The 17902-nt window shown below is 39.8% G+C and overlaps 1 protein-coding gene across 1 annotated transcript in view; it reads right to left on the bottom strand.

Annotated features, from left to right (window-relative positions):
* Positions 1–1419: 1419 nt before the first annotated feature.
* APCDD1 (APC down-regulated 1) overlaps positions 1420–17902 on the bottom strand; it is a 41479-nt gene continuing 24996 nt past the window's right edge. The window contains exons 4-5 of the mRNA XM_081205631.1: positions 11542–11863; positions 1420–7303 (exon numbers count right to left, since the gene is read on the bottom strand). Coding sequence (XP_081061757.1) covers positions 6852–7303; positions 11542–11863 — 774 coding nt within the window. The 3' untranslated portion in view covers positions 1420–6851. The remainder of the gene's footprint in view (positions 7304–11541; positions 11864–17902) is intronic.

Below are 17902 nucleotides of genomic sequence, written 5' to 3'. Positions count from 1 at the left end.
GTTGACCCATGAAATTGCTGAGGGAGGAAATTGTTATACTTCAAATAAAAGTGGTCTTCAATAGCCAGCATAATGTGGTTATCCCAGATTCAGCTCCTTTTGCCTGCTGTTTGCTAGTTGCCCAGGAATGCTATCTGCTGGGTACTTCAGCACTGCAAATTGTGTGCACGCATTCCCTTGACCACACAATCTTGAGACTAAGCATTTTCTTAAAGTATGGGCTCATATTATTTTGAGCTTTATCTCTTCTAAGTGTTGTAACGCACCTTGAACATAGGGAAAACGACAGGAAAGGTACTGAAATTTAAGGCTTCGACTTAGAAAATTGTACAAGATAATGCAGAAGCTGAGTGGTAGAGCCACGAATATGCCAACACTACATTCCACTGAAAAGTGCTTTTTATATTTTATATTTGATCTGACAGCTGCTGAAATTGGCTCTTCTTTCTACTGTACTCTCTTAGGATCACTGGATTAAATGAAATGAACTAATATAGGCAGTTCTGCATGGTATCGAGGCCCTGTTGGAGGGATCCTTATCAACTATAGTTCTTTTCATAATATAAGAGTTCAGCTTCATTAATTGGATTATATGATAATCCGAAGCAGTGAAATTATCAATAAAATTATCAACTGCTTCTTGACTTGGCTTTCCATCACCATAATTAAGTTCTGAATATAACAAACTGATTCTACTCTGTAATGGAAAAAAGTACTTTATTTAAGCATTCTACTGGTTTGCAGACCATTTGTCTGAAAGTTCAGGGCACCATCAACATGCTGTCCTTGACATTAAGCTCCAAACCTTTCAAGTGTTGGTAGCAAAGTGGCTTATGAAAAGCATTTATGGGAGTCAACGGAGCAATTATGAAACTGTATTCTGGCTTTCAAGACTTGTTGATACACTGAAGAGCTGAATTACATTTTAATGCTAGGCAATTGAATTACTTTAACTTTTTATTGTGTGTTCTGTTTTGGTTTAAATCACTGAAAGTGTTGGCTTTGAAAGTAGTTTCAGTGCAGATGAGAAGACGTCAGAATGTCTGTGTTAGTCATCTACACTGCCAAGAACTGTTTTGGGTTCCCTTAATTGAAAGTTGGAAAGCAGAAAGTGCTGTTGATTAGCTATTCTTTCCAAGACCTGGAAATTTTCCTAATTGCTGAAGTTTGTATATATGTATGCCAGCTTGAAAGAGTTGATAGAAGTTACTTTAATTCTCTTTTACACTGTACCAGAATGGCTAGTTTAAAAAGTTAATACTGCTTGACTAGGATGTAGATTACATGAAACGTTAAAGTATTTTCCACATTTTCAGATGTAATTTAATTGTTCATAGCATTCTTATCTTAACCCACTTTGTGTTGCGTTGCATTCCTGAATTAAAGGTTTTTATGAGAAAGAGAACATGTACAAAGGTAAACAATAGATGTACTTTTATTATGAGGTTTTGAAAAGAACACGAGAATACCTAATTCACTTGATTTCTTCAAAATGTGATCCCCCCACAGCAGCAGAGTTTTCTATTTGCAATCAGTTTTAAACAGAACATCTCAGAACTAGCTAGCTTATAACAATGTTTGAGAGACTTAATATTGAAATAGTAGTTCCCTAGTCTCATAAAACCTGTTTGACTTTTTCCATGGAGCAGGGTTTCATACCCCATCCCCAAAAAATAACAATTCTCCATTTGTGTTTGCGGGCGAAGAGCTCTTAACTTTTGAAGTCTTCTTCAGAGTTGAGACAAGAAGTTACCACTAGGTGGCAATGTTTTATTATACATCATGTTTATTACAGGCCTTTAAGCAACCTCCAATCTGAATTAATTTTTGTGAGCGGTTTTGGATTCTTAATAGGGACTTGTGCTTGTCTCCTACATCCCAACTATTTTAGGCAAATGCATACTATATTTGCATTTCTAAAATTTGCTTCTATTATCTGCCCTGATGACTTGGGAAGGGTTAACTTATAAATGCAAATGAATGTGTAAGCATTAAGTAATGGGTCAGTATGTTCATTACTTGATTAAACCACTGGACAGTTTAGGGGTTTGCGCAGTAGTTGCTGAATGGTGTAAATGCAAGAAAACTTTTTCTCTGTGTGCCTACAACTTGCTGCACTGTGTGACCCATAACTAAGATTTTCAGAAGCCAAGTGGAATACTTGTGATTACTGATGTTGAAGGGAAGCTTTTTAAAATTATTGGGCTCCATTTAGTTAGGGATGAAAGCTTATATGGCAGGATTGTGTTGTTGTTTTTAATGCCAAGGGAAATTAAAGATCAGTTTGGAGATTTTTTTGGGGGGAAATCTCTCAGAAAAAGAAAAGCGCTTGAATGCTTACCCCCCCAGCTATATGAGCATGCCCTGTTTATCATATGGTGTATGAACCATTTAACTCAGATTAAATTGCTACTTGCTATCAAACAAGATTTATATTTAACTTTATATGGCCTGATATACAGCTGTAGATAATAGTTGCTCAATATAAAATATAAACTTTGTGCACATGCACACAGCAAGAGTTTATAGTTAAAATTCTTCAGCTTGGTGGATACAACTATTGAATACAGAAAAACTACTGAGAAGACTTCCAATAATTTTGGTTTCATTTACTCTTTATTTAATCAACATTTTCAACTAGTACTGAAACTTCCCTGGCACTTTAAACTAGAGAAGAAAACTGGGAAGAAAAAATAGTTTTTTAATGTTACAAAAATAAAATATCTTTTTTTTAAAAAAACACACCCTTGGTTTTATGCAAATATACAACCACCTTAAAATCTCAAACCTGCCCCCAGCTCTACTCTGTTCCAACTTCCCAATCCAACATGCCTTCAAACCTGGACGGTGCCTTCCTAGAGCACTTTACCAAACTATTGAAAAGAAGTGGGAGACTTCCAGCTATTTCAGTATCTGTTGGAACGAAAACTCTGCCAATAATGTAACATCCAACATTCATTCCCTCACTTCCCAGAAAGTGGAAGCAGCAGCAAGGGGACCTGGTACTAACCAACAGGGAGGAACTGATCAACAAAGTGAAAGTACAGGGAACCTTGGGAGGAACTGATCATGTCCTCAAAGGCAAGAGAAAACAGAGTGTAGTCTGACATGCATTCTGGACTTTAAGATGTCCGATTTCAAAAATCTTAAGGAACTACTGTGGTCAGAAATACTCAGAAGAGAAGGGAGCCCAGTATGTGATTCTTAAAGGTGAAATATTGAAGGCACAAATGCAGACAATTTGCAACAAGAAAAGTGGGAGGCACCTAAACGAGTGTGGCTGCATAAGGAGCTTACAGATGAGCTGAGATATAAGAAGGGAATGTATAAGAAATGGAAGGAAGGAGAAATCAGGAAGGAAGAGTATACAGTTGCAGGGAGAAGGTCAGGCAGGCCAAAGCTCAGAATGAACTCAGGCTTGCAAGAGAGGTTTAAAATAATATTAAGTTTCTTTGGTTGTGTTTGAAGCAAGAGGAAGAACAAGCAAGTAGTAGATCTCTTGCGTGGAGAAGATGGAGAAATGCTATTGGGTGACAGAAGGCGGAACTGATCAACACCTATTTTCCTCTGCCTTCACCCAAAAGGAAAGCAGTGCCTAACCTGATGAAAGCATAACAAACAATGCAAGGAGGGAGCTGCAGCTCAATATAGTAAACCAGGTGGTAAGGAATTCAAATCTCCAGGGCCTGATGAGCTGCACCCAAGAGTAGTAAAGGAGCTTGCACATTTTATATCAGAGCCTGTGTCTATAATCTTTGAGAATTCTTGGAGAACAGATGAAGTCTTTGTAGAAGGCAGAAGTATTTCACCTGTTCTCCAGGCAGGCAAATGTCCCCATCTTCAAAAGGGTTGGGAGATGAGCCAGGTTACTATTGACCAGTCAGCTTAACATTTTACCAGGAAATGCCCTAGAACAGATAATTAAAAGATGCTTTGATTACCAAGACCCAGCATGTGTATCTCAAAAGCAAGTCATGCCAGAAGAGTCCTTTTTTTAAAAAAATAGTTGCAAGCATGGTAGATCAGGGGAATGCTGTGGACATAGTGTATCTTGATTTCAGTAAGGCTTTTGACAAAGTCCCTCATATTCTTGCAGAGAAGCTGGCAAAATGTGGGCTGGAAGAGGTAACTGTTAGGTGTATTTGCAAGCTGGTTGACTGCCCAAACCAAAAGAGTACTCACTAATGGTTTCTTGTCATCCTGGAAAAGACGTGACAAATGGGATGCCACAGGGTTCTGTCCTGGGCCTGTTCAACATCTTTATAAATGACTTGGATGAAAGTATTCAGGGGCATCAGAATCGGAATTCAAGATGACCTTAACAGATTGGAAAACGGCCAAAACTGACAAAATGGATTTCAGTAAGGACAATTGTAAGGTTCTACACTTAGGCATGAACAACTGCACAATTATAAGGTGGGGGACATCTGGTTTGTCAGTAGTACATGTGGAAAGGATCCCCCAAGCTTAACATGACTCAACAGTACTATGCAGGAGCAAACCAAGGGAAGTAAGTCCTGCTCTATTCTGCCTTGGTCAGGCCACACCTGGAGTATTGTGCCGAGTTCTGAGGGCCACAATTTAAGGAGGATATTGGAGGTTTTAAAGTAGAAGTTGGGCAGCCATATGCCATGTATGATTTAGTTGATATTACTGAACTAGATGACCCTTGGGGTCCCTTCGAATTTTACAATTCTGAGATTCTATTATTCTAAGTAGCAGGGAGGGCTGATGGACAGGTGAAGCTTTGTAGCAGATTCCCAATTCAGGAATCATAATCTACCCTGTAGCAGAACAGTCAAAGAATCTGCAGCCCAGAGCCAAATATACGCAGAGGTTTCTCACATCTAATTATGACAGATGTGGAAATACAGGTGTTGCACATGGTGCTTTTCACTGATTGTCAAAAGTCCAAGATCTCTTATCTGAATTGTATCTTTGCTTACTTCAGCATAAATGAGTTCCCCTTTCACTTCTGCAGATGATAAAAAACAAGAGAAAGCAAGCCCATGGCAGCAGCTTCCAGTGAATGTTTATACATTAGAAGCGTAATTCTGCTGGTAAAAATGGTCCCTTTTCCGAGATTTTGTAGATTCAGTTGCATCCCTCACTTTCTGTTTGTTGTGCCTTACCACAGGTTGTATATAGTTGTATCCCTTTGTCGATAGAAGACTGATCTTATGGAGGCTTCTATGTACAGAAGGGAGAAAAGTTTCTTTATGCCACCTTCCCTCTGCAACTTCTTATCGCTCCTTTCCTTCTTATCATGCGTTCCAATTTGTAAGTTTGGATTTTATCACAGAACACTTCCTATTATACTAAGGGACCCAACACCGTGGCTTGGTTTACCCATTGCTATTTTTCACCAGTGGATTTGAAACTTGTCCCCCTTGTACATGTCAATAAATTATATGTGAATACACATGCATGAAAGAGAAGAGATAATTTGTTCTTCAAACTGCTGGTTTTAAATATGATGATATTTAGGGAGAGTATCTTTTGATTCTGTGTTTCCTGGCCTTGTCATTGTGGCATTATGTAAAGAGGCTACTGAGAATTTAAAGCAGGGGTGGGGAATCTGTCCCTCCAGATGTAGCTGGACTATACTCCCATCATCAATGACCATGCTGGCTGGGGTTCTGTCCAATAATGTGAAAGCGATAGGTTTCCCTGTCCCTGATTTAAAGCAATGGAATTTACATGACCACCTGTCCCCCTGTCCCATTCTTGTTTCCTGCTTGGCAGGGGGTTGGACTCGATGGCCCGTGTGGTCTATTCCAACTCTATGATTCTCAGTGAAAAAAGGAATCATTTAATATTCAGTTTGTCTACTTCACTAATTAAAAGGAAACAGACTTGGCTAGCATCCTGTTCCTAGTTAAACTCCATTTTTTGCCACAACTTATTATGAATTCTTTTAAAAAAGTCTTGCAGAAATAAATATATAAAGATAAAGATTAAGCCTTGCTTACTTTATTGAATTGCCCAGTCTAATAAAATGAATGTCAAGTGCACTGCATTTGGCAAACGGTCCACTATCCTGAATTTCTTATGAAGATATGGTGTAATTCACCTTGGTTTCTATATTTGAGAGATCTTGTTGCTTTCTTCCCTTTGTCTGTGCCTTTTCAAAGTTGGTGGAAAGTGGTTGGTGGACCCCTGAAATTGCTTTGAACTGTGATAAGTTGGACAACTTATTAAAGAACATTGGTGCCATATGTCACTCTAAATCTCTGATTATTCTTAAATTCACCACCTATATATACAATTATTTAAATTATCTGTGCAGGTTTAATTTGAGATTTTCCATTCAGCATTCTTGATCCTAAAGATCATTTAATATTTTATGTAAACTCTATAAAAGTGTATTTAAGATACATCCTTAGTTGGACTTTTCATATATACATATATACACTGCAACATAAGAACAATGCAGTTTATCAGTATTGACACAATACGATAAAAGCATAATTCTAGACAATCAAATTCAAAGATGAAACTGATTTGGGGAGTAGGAGCAACTGCAACAGCACAGTTGGTAGATGAAAAGTTGTGTAAGATAGTTCAGCCCAATAAGTTTTTCTTCCAAAGAACAAACTGAGGACAGGGTGAAGGGTGAAGAACTGCAGTTTTAAAGTGCAATTACTGTTGTGCAGTCATGTCAGGCCATGGATCAGATTGGATGAAGTTCAAAGCAGAAGCAAACTGGTGCTATTCATGATTCAAGGAGGATAAAAGGAACAACAGTTCTTCAGGCATCAAGAAAATGTCCTTTTTTTGTCTGTTTTTTGTCTCCCCATGTAGCCTAAGTCCTACACTTGCCCTGATAGGAGTCATTTGAAAATGCAGTTCTAGCTGTAAATGCCCAACGTTGGCACAGTACTAACAGCCAGCATCATAACCAAAACAAAAGCACAGGGATTTTTTGCTGGTGCTCCACTGCTGTACCATCCTAGTTTGTTTTCTTCTAAAGTTTCATCTACTCTTGGTGCCGATGAGGTACATTGAATTAAGGGCATTTGGTATGAGGTGGCTCTCTTTTCTGGTCTGTCTGGACTGGATCCATCACTAGGTCTCTGGCCATTATACAACAAGTATCTCCCTCTGGCATCCTGCTCCATTTTGAAGATCTCGTACTCTGTATGCGGCAGGCGAATTCCCAAAGCAATGCAGCCGTTGGTGTGAGTAACATCTTGCTGCACCCCAACTTGCCAGGATCCTTCTGCCCCACACTCATCTCCACTGAAGACATTCAGTAGAGAGGCAGTAGCTATGTCCATGGGTGTAACCTTCATATGATTCACTGCAAAAAAACAAAGAAGGAACTGTTAATTGTGCCTTGAGGTAATAGGATTTTGTCAACAGCCAGATTTCTGTTTCAGGAAGAGCTTGATTCTCTTCTGTAGAAGTTTCTAAACCTGTTGACCTTGAAAGACACAGCATTTGCTTCTGAACTGAGCCTTTATAAATGTGAAGAGTAACTCAAGTGTATGGGAAGAAAGAAAAAAGTGGTTTGAAACCAAAACCAGTAAGAGTTGCAAGTGAAGTCATAAGAAGCGCCCTGCTCATTAGTTCCTGGGCCCTTCTAGTTCAGCATCCTGTTCCAGCAGTGCCCAGCCAGATATGTTAAGAAAAGTCCAAGCAACAGCCATTCCCGCTGTTTGCCCACAGCAACTGCTTTTTCACAGGTAAGCTTCCTGTAAACCATTTAGCTATCATAACTAATCACTATTAACAGATCTATCCTCTGCTGAGTGTGTCTCAATCCCCTTTTAAATTTATTTAAGCTAGTGGCTCTTAGAACAATGTCCACAAGTTAGTGAGTTGAATAAATGGTTGGCTTATCGTAGGAATTTCTTGTAGCAGTGCTCTCTGTTTTGACTAAATGAAAATAATGAAGTCAATTTTAAGGGTGAGCAAAATGTAAATCAGATACAGTTGTACCTCAGAAGTTGAACAGAATCCGTTCCGGAAGTCTGTTTGACTTTCAAAATGTTCAGAAACCAAGGTGCGGCTTCTGATTGGCTGCAGGAAGCTCCTGCAGCCAATCGGAACCCGCGTCGGGACGTTCGGGTTCCAAAGAACGTCCACAAACCTGAACACTCACTTCCGGGTTTGTGACATTCGGGAGCCAAAATGTTAGACTCGCAAGGCGTTTGACTTCTGAGGTACGACTGTACAGAGATTTAATGACACTGCTGAATTCTCAGTGTGGTAACAATGCTCAATAATTTGAGCGGTACCAGAAAACAAGCTCTCAAGGTAGCCATTTTGTTTTTGCAAATCACCCATTTTATCTTTATGGTCACTTTGTATGCCTGTATGTTGCCGTTCATTTCTCCTCTCTTCCTACTGAATCAGGGATAATGTAGTGAATGTGGTAACATCATGGAAAACAAAGCTGATCTGAGAGTGAGAACAGGGCTTCCTGAACTGCTGAGATAGGTGAAATCAGCCAAGAGAACCATGCTCCCTGCCCCACAATGAGCAAACACTTTTTTGCTCACTCCCTGAGTAACAAAATTGTCTAGTGTGGTGGTGGTTTACTTTCTGTTGACTTGCAAAAAGTGTCATTTCTTGTAGCTCAGCCTTGACAGTGTTCAAAGGAATTAGTCCTTGGGCATGACCTAGATTTAATATGCTGCTCTAGCTTATGATATAAACAGGTTGCATCACCTTCTCTTCTATAGTAACCATTGCTGGTCTGTATGGTATATGTATTCCTCCTTGGCACGCTTCACTTCTCATTCTCACTGGACTATCACATGACTGCTTTACAGCTATTGTACAATGTTAAGAAAAGGTTTAAATTTCCTTAAAATATGAAATCATGCAACTGCTGTGTAACATGTATGTGCGTGGAAAAGCTACTAGGAAGACGGCAAACTGCCAATCTTTATTGATTCACTGACCCTTGGTCATGAACAAATATTTCAGCAAGGCACAGACATATCCTCATTTTTTCTTGTTTTAATGAGCATGGCCAATGCAAGCATTTAATTTTATTAGCAGTGTTTACATCTCTTTGACATTCATTTCAATGGAGGACTTGAATCAAAGCTTATGCATTCACATGTTTATAAGCAAGAGAGTTCTGAGCTAAAATGGAGTTCCTGCACCCGTAAGCAGCCTCTGGATTGGAGGGTTGTCTATTATTGCCCTAACTTCCTTATGCACATGCTAGACAAAATAGCATCAAAGGTGAGGACATGCTGCAATCTTTGATTTAGGAACAATAACAATTACTTTATACATTTACTCGTTAGATTAGATCATGTGATTACTTAGAGTGGTTCTGATCTAAATATAACATAAAACTACATTTAACATTCTTTAAAATAAAAAAGCACGCTTAATTCTGATACTTATTTTACAGGGAAAACAGCCACAGGGTGCTGATCCAGTACTTTGCTCTCAATCCAAGCTTTAAACATACATTCATAGAAATTTGTTTCCATACACATATACCCCCAGATATCCAGTTGCTCAATAAAGCTTCATTAAAGTAAGCACAAAAATTAATACACTTTTTAAAATAAGGTGCAAATTTATTTGAAATTAATTATAAATAATTTTTCCAGTTTGATGCTCTTGAATTCTTTTTAAGCCTCTAAATGTCATCAAACATTTTAATACGCCTATTTTTCAAAGTGTAAAACTCAAATGTATTTATATAATGAGCTGGGGACAATAAATTGGGTCAGTTACTTGTTCAATCTTCACAAACATTTTTAGCTTCTGTGTAGTGGGCATGCTAAGCAAATGAACTAACATTGGTTCACATAATTAAGTCTTCAAGGAGGGGGGAAAGCAAGTTCCACCAAAAAAGAAAAGAAAAAAAGACTGATGTCTAGATAGGAAAGGCAAGAGATTAAACAGTTTCTATTTCACAACCCTGCTGCCCCAGGCAAGCCTACAAATAAAACTAAGTTGGTTTTCATGAGAGAGGACGCTATAAAACTGCACTCAAATTTCATTTAAAAATTGTTCTGTAGCCAGGATATAAAGCTATGTCTTTTAACATATACTTGCTCAGAAAGCTAATGAAGTAACCAGTTCCAAATGGAAACCAAAAACCTCAGAAAATGTCAGCTCCATTACCATCATATATTATTCACACTTTTAAAGCTTCATGTGTGCAACATCTTGAGGAATGGATAATCTATAAACTTCAGAGCTTTAAAAAAACAACCTTGATTTATATCAGCCAAGTTCTCCTAATCCTGAAAAGACTGACTAGATTTAATTTAAAAGTAATTTAAACAATTTTGTTTTGAGTTCCAGCTGAACTGAAAGGGCCTCAAAGAAGGGAATTCCAAACAAACTTAAGTTGGTCCAGTTTCAAGTTTGGGTGGCATATTTTAATAAATTTATATGAACAATTCAACAAATCCTAACAAAAATCCAGGCCCCCTTGCATGTCATTTCAACACAGAAGCAGCCCTATTTAGATTTGTTATGTTTGACTTCATCCTTTGACTTCATAGGTTAGCTTTTATGGTCTATGCTTAAGACTGGAATGCCCACCAATTGATCACAAACCCAGGAATGCCTTTATAAAAGTGATGGGCAAGGTCTCCAAGTCTGTCATGGATGTTAGGAGTGAAGGCTTTTTGTTCCTCAGCTCTGCAGGAGTTTGGTGTGTTCTCTCACCATTTCGGAAAAAGAACGTGCAGCTTTACTCTTTAGGCACAACCACATTTCATTTTATAGTTGCCATGTGTCTTTTTCGTTTGATTCTTTTAAGAACTGTTTGTAGCTCGGCTATCCCTGGGGTTCTATATAAAAGCCAAGGAGAACTGCTTGCTCTCTTTAAGGTGACTGATACACGTTTTATATTTATTTAACACAGTTGGCTGTGATTACAACACTTTCGAATTTAATTCCATTGTTTCATAACAGGTATCTTAACTTGATTTTTTGGTAATTAGTTCAAGTCTGTCTTGCACTACTTCCAAGCTTTAAGTACTTGCCCTTTATTAGACAGTATTTGACCTTGCTGCATTGCAGCAAGTTTCTTTCTTTCTTTAGAAGGAAGGAAGATCTTTATTTTCAGTTGCAACAGAGCTTCCACCCCTGCAAGGAGGTGAGGATCCAGAAGAAAGATGTGTAACAGCTTTTAAAGGCTTTAGAAATTGCCCAACCCCTCTTCCAAAGACCACCCAAAAGCATCATACAAGCGTCACAGAAAGAGGTGGTCTATTACAGAAATCTGAGAGTCTGGCTGCTGTCTGTCAAAATACCCAATAATGCTTGCTGATTCCCCTTCCCTGGCCAGTCTGGGCCATTCAACTTAGTGTGGCAGCACAAGGCAGGAATCATGAGAATTACAGGAATACAGTCCTACTTGAAGGCAGCAGGAAGCTTAAATAAAATGTTGCATGGATACAAGAAACTGAGCTGGTCTACTGTGAGATGGATATCCAAGAACATGTGGGGCAATTTGGTATGATATTAATCCCTCCACATGTGTTTTGCTACATGCTATAAAAGTTCTGCTGTACTTTGGAAAGAGCTTTGGTTCAAAACAAATGATCTTACCTTTAAACACGAATTCTGTTCCGCCCATCACTCTGGATGAATGTACTCCCCGGCTGTAACGACCCTTGGCATAGATGGTGAAAGTGGGGTGCTTGCAGATTGGGTCAGAATAATGATAGTAATGACCTTCCCAGGTATTATTGTTGTCATGGAAGATGAAGTGCCTGGTGAGAAAGAGCACTTCAGGACGCACTTCGCAGCGCTGGCTCGCCCATTCCCCATGTAATCCAATAGTCAAATCAGCCTTCGGAGGTAAAATTGGTGGGTGGTGTTCATCTGACCGATAGATGATCCTGCATGCTATACATGAATGGTCATGGTTCTGAAACAAAACCAACAGAAACCTTGTAAAACTGATAGAAACTTTGTAAGACACATAGTCAGTTGCTAGCAAATCAAATTTCCTTAAAGGTTCAGTACTCATTTAGAGTGCCTAAGAGATGGGTGGGCTGTCAGACGCGTATTTTTCAAACTGGAAACTTTCAAAATCAAGGAAATGGGCAAGGTACAAATAAATAAAAATAATCATTTTGTAATATGAAATGGAAGGGGAAGCTCCCCCCCCCCCACACTTAATTGAACTGGGCATATTCAAACACTTGACCATATTTACATCACTTCGGGATGTTTTATGGGAAGCAATTTGTAAATAAATAAATAAATAATTTGGTGCATTCCACCCTACAGATAGTACTTCAGAGTAGGTGAAAGTGAAACACTTTTTTCCTTATGTGTCAACAGCAAGAGTTACCACCTTCCCTTGACTGATCATGGCCACAGAATTTAAAGTTTCCCCTTTTTGTTATATTGGGTTCTTTCATGCCATTTCATAAATTAACACATTTTTTTAGCTTCTGCTTTTATGCATGCTAACATTTGTAGAATTCTAAAATTCGGATTCCGTTCGCATCCAGAGGTACCACTGTAGTGCTAAAAAGTCCCCAGTCTAGAAGCTCCTAGAGGCATGTTCTCTTACTGGTTCTATAGCATGCGGGAAAACAATAATGGCAGAATTTCTGTGTGTGCCACTTACACTGCATAAAAGTTTAACAGGCAGATTCTTTTACGGAACCAAAATTTGGCAAACAACATTAGCCATTGTAATAGCCCTTGGGATGCAAGTGTGACCTTATGCCACTGATGAGGAGTCTGTGATCCTCCAGAGGCTGTTGGGCTCCAACTTTCATCAGCCCCTACAACAGGTTCTGCATCCCTGACTTGTGCTGTAATATTTACTTCCAAGGTTTGCTAAGGCAACCAAGGCAGACTCTGGGGCTTCTGTGCTGTGCAAAAATGGAAGTTTTTTTCTTCTCCTTGCAGGTTCTACACAGTTGCAACCACATTTGATACATGGCCAGATTTGTAATGTATTTCCATACCTCTTTTCACCTTTTGCACTAATAATGCTTTTCAGTATAACCATATTCATTTATTCCAGTGAATGATTTAGTATCCTATAGCGTTCTTGGAAAAACAAACAGTATAATATGTCGTGCCATTTCTATTTGAACACACACTTGTTCTTTTGTGACCCAAGCCTTGCTGTTCAGTCCCAGGCAAGCAGCTGCCTATTTCAGTATACCTTTGATTTTTTGATTTTTTTAGTCTTTAGAAGAGCTCTGGGTATTTTAACAGGAAGCAGTTGCCATGTGTTGTCTCCACCTCCCAGATACCAAATGTTAATTGCGAAATGAACAAAAGAGGGAAATGCAAGACTGAGTAGTTGAGAATGTGGATCATTATGCACAGTATCTGCATAATATTTATATTTTTAGAAGAATAAATAACTTTCTTAAAAGGGAATAGAAGAATTTGAAGTACTGAAGTGTGCCTAAAACTGTATCTTAGCACAAAGCATTTAAACGACACTATTGATTAAAATCTTGTACATTCCAGCCCTTCGTGGGGATCTCCACTGTGGCTCTGCAACAATGAAAACATTGAAGACTAAACACAAAAAACACAAAAAAACGATTACAAGAAGCCCCTGTGTAACTCCGGTCAGTTTTAGTTTTCTTGTTCTTTCCTGAGTTAATGCATGCTGCATCCTCTATCAAGCACTGTAATCCAGACTGCAGGTTAATCCTGGAAAATGCTGGTAGATGGGAAAGCTTCGTTTTATTGGAGGGAGTTAAGACCATTCTAGTTCCAATCACTCTATGGGAATGGGCTTGCCTCCAGAATATGTGGTTTAAGAAGGCTTATAGAGGGTTAGAAATACAGCATAACCAATCCAAACAGTTGCTTGAGGTGGCAAGATGTGTGAAGTTTGGCTGAAGTACCACATGACCCAAGAGTTGTACCTCAGCATTCTCTGTAGTGGAATTTCAGATAAGTGGAGTTGTTAAGAGTAGCAAAAAATCATAGGCAATCCATATGGTAAAGGTAAAGGTGACCCCTGACCATTAGGTCCAGTCGTGACCGACTCTGGGGTTGCGGCACTCATCTCGCTTTATTGGCCGAGGGAGCCAGCGTACAGCTTCCGGGTCATGTGGCCAGCATGACTAAGCTGCTTCTGGCGAACTAGAGAAGCGCACGAAAATGCTGTTTACCTTCCCACCAGAGCGGTACCTATTTATCTACTTGCACTTTGACGTGCTTTCGAACTGCTAGGTTGGCAGGAGCAGGGACCAAGCAACAGGAGCTCACCCCGTCGTGGGGATTCGAACCGCCGACCTTCCGATCAGCAAGTCCTAGGCTCTGTGGTTTAACCCACAGCGCCACCATACATGGTAGCCATATATTAATAATGGTTCCTATACTCAGAATGGACACTGTGCACATTTGTTTCGTGTTGTATTGCATATGGAATTTCTATGGTAATTTCTGTGTATAAAAAAAAGTGAAACAGCCCTACCTCCAGAATAAACACAGGAAATAAGACTACTGTATGAGACATGCATCCTTCCACCAAGGAAAAATGACACCACTCCTCAAGAGGTATTTGTCCTAGATATAGTGCCCTTTTAAGTTTGTAGCCCAGTCAATATAGCCTGTGGCAGTAAGAGCCAGTGCCAGTGTGTTCCATATCCTGAGTTTTAAGGTGAATATAATTGGCTTGCTTCAGGCAAGGAGAGATGGAATCCCGGAATGCATGAGACAATTTGCCTTGCTATAAAGTCCTATTAAGCAAAATAGACATGCAATATATTTCCTTGGATGAAAGCCAACAAACTATCTTGAATGTCTTGGAATACTCTACATTACTTTCCAGTCACTGAACCTCATATTTATTAATCACTTTCATGTTCTCATCCCACAGATGCAAATAATAAAATTCTTCATGCTACACTCACTTCAGGTGACTGATCTTCTTTTCTTTGTGTTTAATCAACCCCAAAGCTCAAACATTCTTTTTCCTTGTATGCATTTCAATGAAATACCATGTTAACTCCCAGAATCTCCTGCCCAAATTCAATATAACTTAATATAAAAAATACACACACACACAATCTTTATTACGGTCCAGAGACCAACAAAACATTACAAATCAATACAGAGTTCATACAGCCTACCTCCAGATTACTCAAGCACTTTGTTTGGAATATAGGGCTCATTTGTTCTTGCAACCACCGATAAAAACTTTGCCACTGCCAACGTTCTAGCTTTTGTCCGGTCTTCCAGTAGAAACCTGACATAGTGAGACTCAGACTTTCCCGGGAAAGGCACCAGCAAGGGTAGTATCAGTTCAGCCCTGGCCTGCTCATACTTCGCACAATGTAACAAAATATGACCTATGGAATCGATGTCTTGGGCGCACGAGCAAAGTCTGTCCTGGTAGGGAACTCCTCTCAACCTACCATCCAGCACTGCAGAGGGGAAGACATTCAGTCTGGCTTTGGTGAAAAGCCTTCGATAGTTAGGTACTGTCAGGTTTTTGATGTAAGATGTTAACTCAAAGACATACCCATATTGAACTCCTGCTGCCAGTGGACTACAGACTGCGTGTGACCGAGATCTCAGGTCACTGTGTGCATTGTCCCATAATCTTTTCTTTAAAACCTTTTGGGCGCCTTCATAGCCCAGGTAATACAGTTGGGGGGGAGACAGACCAATAGAGGTGGCTTTTTTAGCCATGGTTTTCTGCCATTTGCTGACAAATTCCTCATTGGTCAAATGTTGGTACAGACCCTTCCCTAGATTAAACACTGAAATCCTGAGCCAATGTCTTAGGGCAGCCCACCACGCTCTAGCTGAAATTGGGCATTCACCAGCTTCCAACAGAAGTACGGAGTTGGGGACGCAGTTAGGTACCTGCAGCAGAGATCGTATAAATTTTGCCTGAAAGCCATCTAGCTTTGGCAGGTCCCCATTATGCCAGACATTTGCTGCATACAGGAGTTGGGAAATGGGCTTTGCATTGAAAACCCTTAAGGCTGCTGGAACATATTTGCCGCCCTTTGTGAAGAAGAATCTCTGTATGGCTAGCTTTGTAATCTCCGCCTTTTGAAGGGAGGTTTGCCAATGGTGCTTCCAAGATCCTGTATGATGGAATGTGAGCCCTAGGTAACTGAAGTATTTTACCTGTTCAAGGTTATGGCCATCCAGCACCCATTTAGACTGGGAGAATCTTCTTTCGAAGACTAAGATTTTAGATTTTTCATAATTAATGGATAAACCATTTCCAGAACAGTAATCAGAAAATTTCCTCAACAGATAATTCAAGCCCGGCCTGGAACGCGAGATGATGGCTGCGTCATCAGCATACAACAACAAAGGGGTCCTTCTCATTCCTATTTTTGGAATGTGTCCATCTGGGTCCATTAAGTTCTCTTCTAGGTCATTTAAGAATAGACAAAACAATGTGGGGGCCAAAATACAACCCTGTCTCACCCCCCTAGTCATCTCGATGCTGTTTGATAGCTGTCCCTGTTGACCGCATCGGACCTGCAGTTTGGTTCCATTGTACAGGGCTTTTATAAGGAAGAGAAGTCGTTTGTCCTGCAAAATCAGACTCAATTTGGACCATAGCTGGAATCTGGGGATGGAGTCAAATGCTGATTTCAGGTCCATAAAGGCCACGAAGAGTTTACCCTGTAGATGTCTGGTATACTTCTCAGCTAGGAAGGACAGCATTAGACAGTGGTCTGTTGTTGAATGGTTCTCACGAAAAGCTGCCTGGGCTTCAGATAGTATATTATGTTCATTTAGAAAAGTTGTCAGTTTGCTACTGAGGAAATGGGCATACAGTTTCCCAATTATTGAGAGCAGGCTAATAGGCCTATAATTGGAAGGTACATTTGGGTGGCCTCTCTTAAAGATTGGAACTACTATAGCATGTTTCCAGCTATATGGTACCTTACCCGAATTATTTACTACCGTAAAGAGTGCTGCCAGAAGCGGAGCCCACCAGTGCTGGTTTGATGTAATCAACTCTGCTGGGATAAAGTCTTTCCCCGGAGCCTTTCCACTCTTCAGATTCCCAATTAATGTATTGACTTCCTCCACAGTAACCGGCCTCCAATTAGGGAGCAGTGACAATTCTGCCCTGTCATCCTCCTGTAAGCTGGAAGGGAGGTTTGGATTTTCCATAAATATATTTCTGAAGTGGTTCTCCCAAACCTGAGCTGGAATGACACAGCTGGAGGCTGAGGAACTATTTTTCATTGAGTCGGAGACCAGTTGCCAAAAGAGTTTAGTTTCATTGTTTAGTGAGGCATTCAATAGTAGGGACCAGGAATTTTGTTCGGACTGTCTTTTTTTTGAGGCCAAAAGGGCTTTATACTCTTTTTTGATTTTGAAATAAGATTGAGGTAAGTAGCTTAATCCAGCGTTTCTATAGGCCAAATAGGCGTTCCTTAAGGCTTCCTTCTTTGTGCGGCACTCTTGGTCAAACCAACCGCGCCCTTTAGCAGTGCGTGGCTTGCCGGCTAAGTTTATGTTAACCGAGACCACATCCTGCAAGGACTCAATGAGATTTTCGTAAGCTGTCAGGGAGGAGTCTATTGATGAATTGTTTATTATGATTGATCTTAACTTTATTGCAGTTTGTGAATTCAATCTATTCTCAACTGCAATTGCTATCTCAGGTGTCCATTTTTTCCTACGCAATGCTGGATCATTTGCTTTGTCTATATCCTCATGTTCTATGTGAGAGTGCTGAATTGAATTTTGGCCAGTAGTGGAGATGATAAGAGGTAAGTGGTCACTTTCAGTCCTATTATCTATGGTGAATTTTTTAATTGATTCGAAGGCCTGTCTGTTAGTGAGACAGTAGTCTACTGTGCTGGCTCCATTTGTATTTATGAATGTGTACTCGCCTTCTCTGTCCCCGGGGAATGCCCCATTAGCAATGATCAGGTCCAGACTTATTTGTAAAAAAGCCAGGCAGAATCCAGCATAGTTGATTTGGCAATCTTTC

This window comes from Podarcis bocagei (assembly GCF_964188305.1).
Source record: "Podarcis bocagei genome assembly, chromosome: 8".
Lineage (NCBI taxonomy): Eukaryota > Metazoa > Chordata > Lepidosauria > Squamata > Lacertidae > Podarcis > Podarcis bocagei.
The sequence above is the reverse complement of the archived record's forward strand: the minus strand, read 5'-3'. Positions and strand labels throughout refer to the sequence as shown.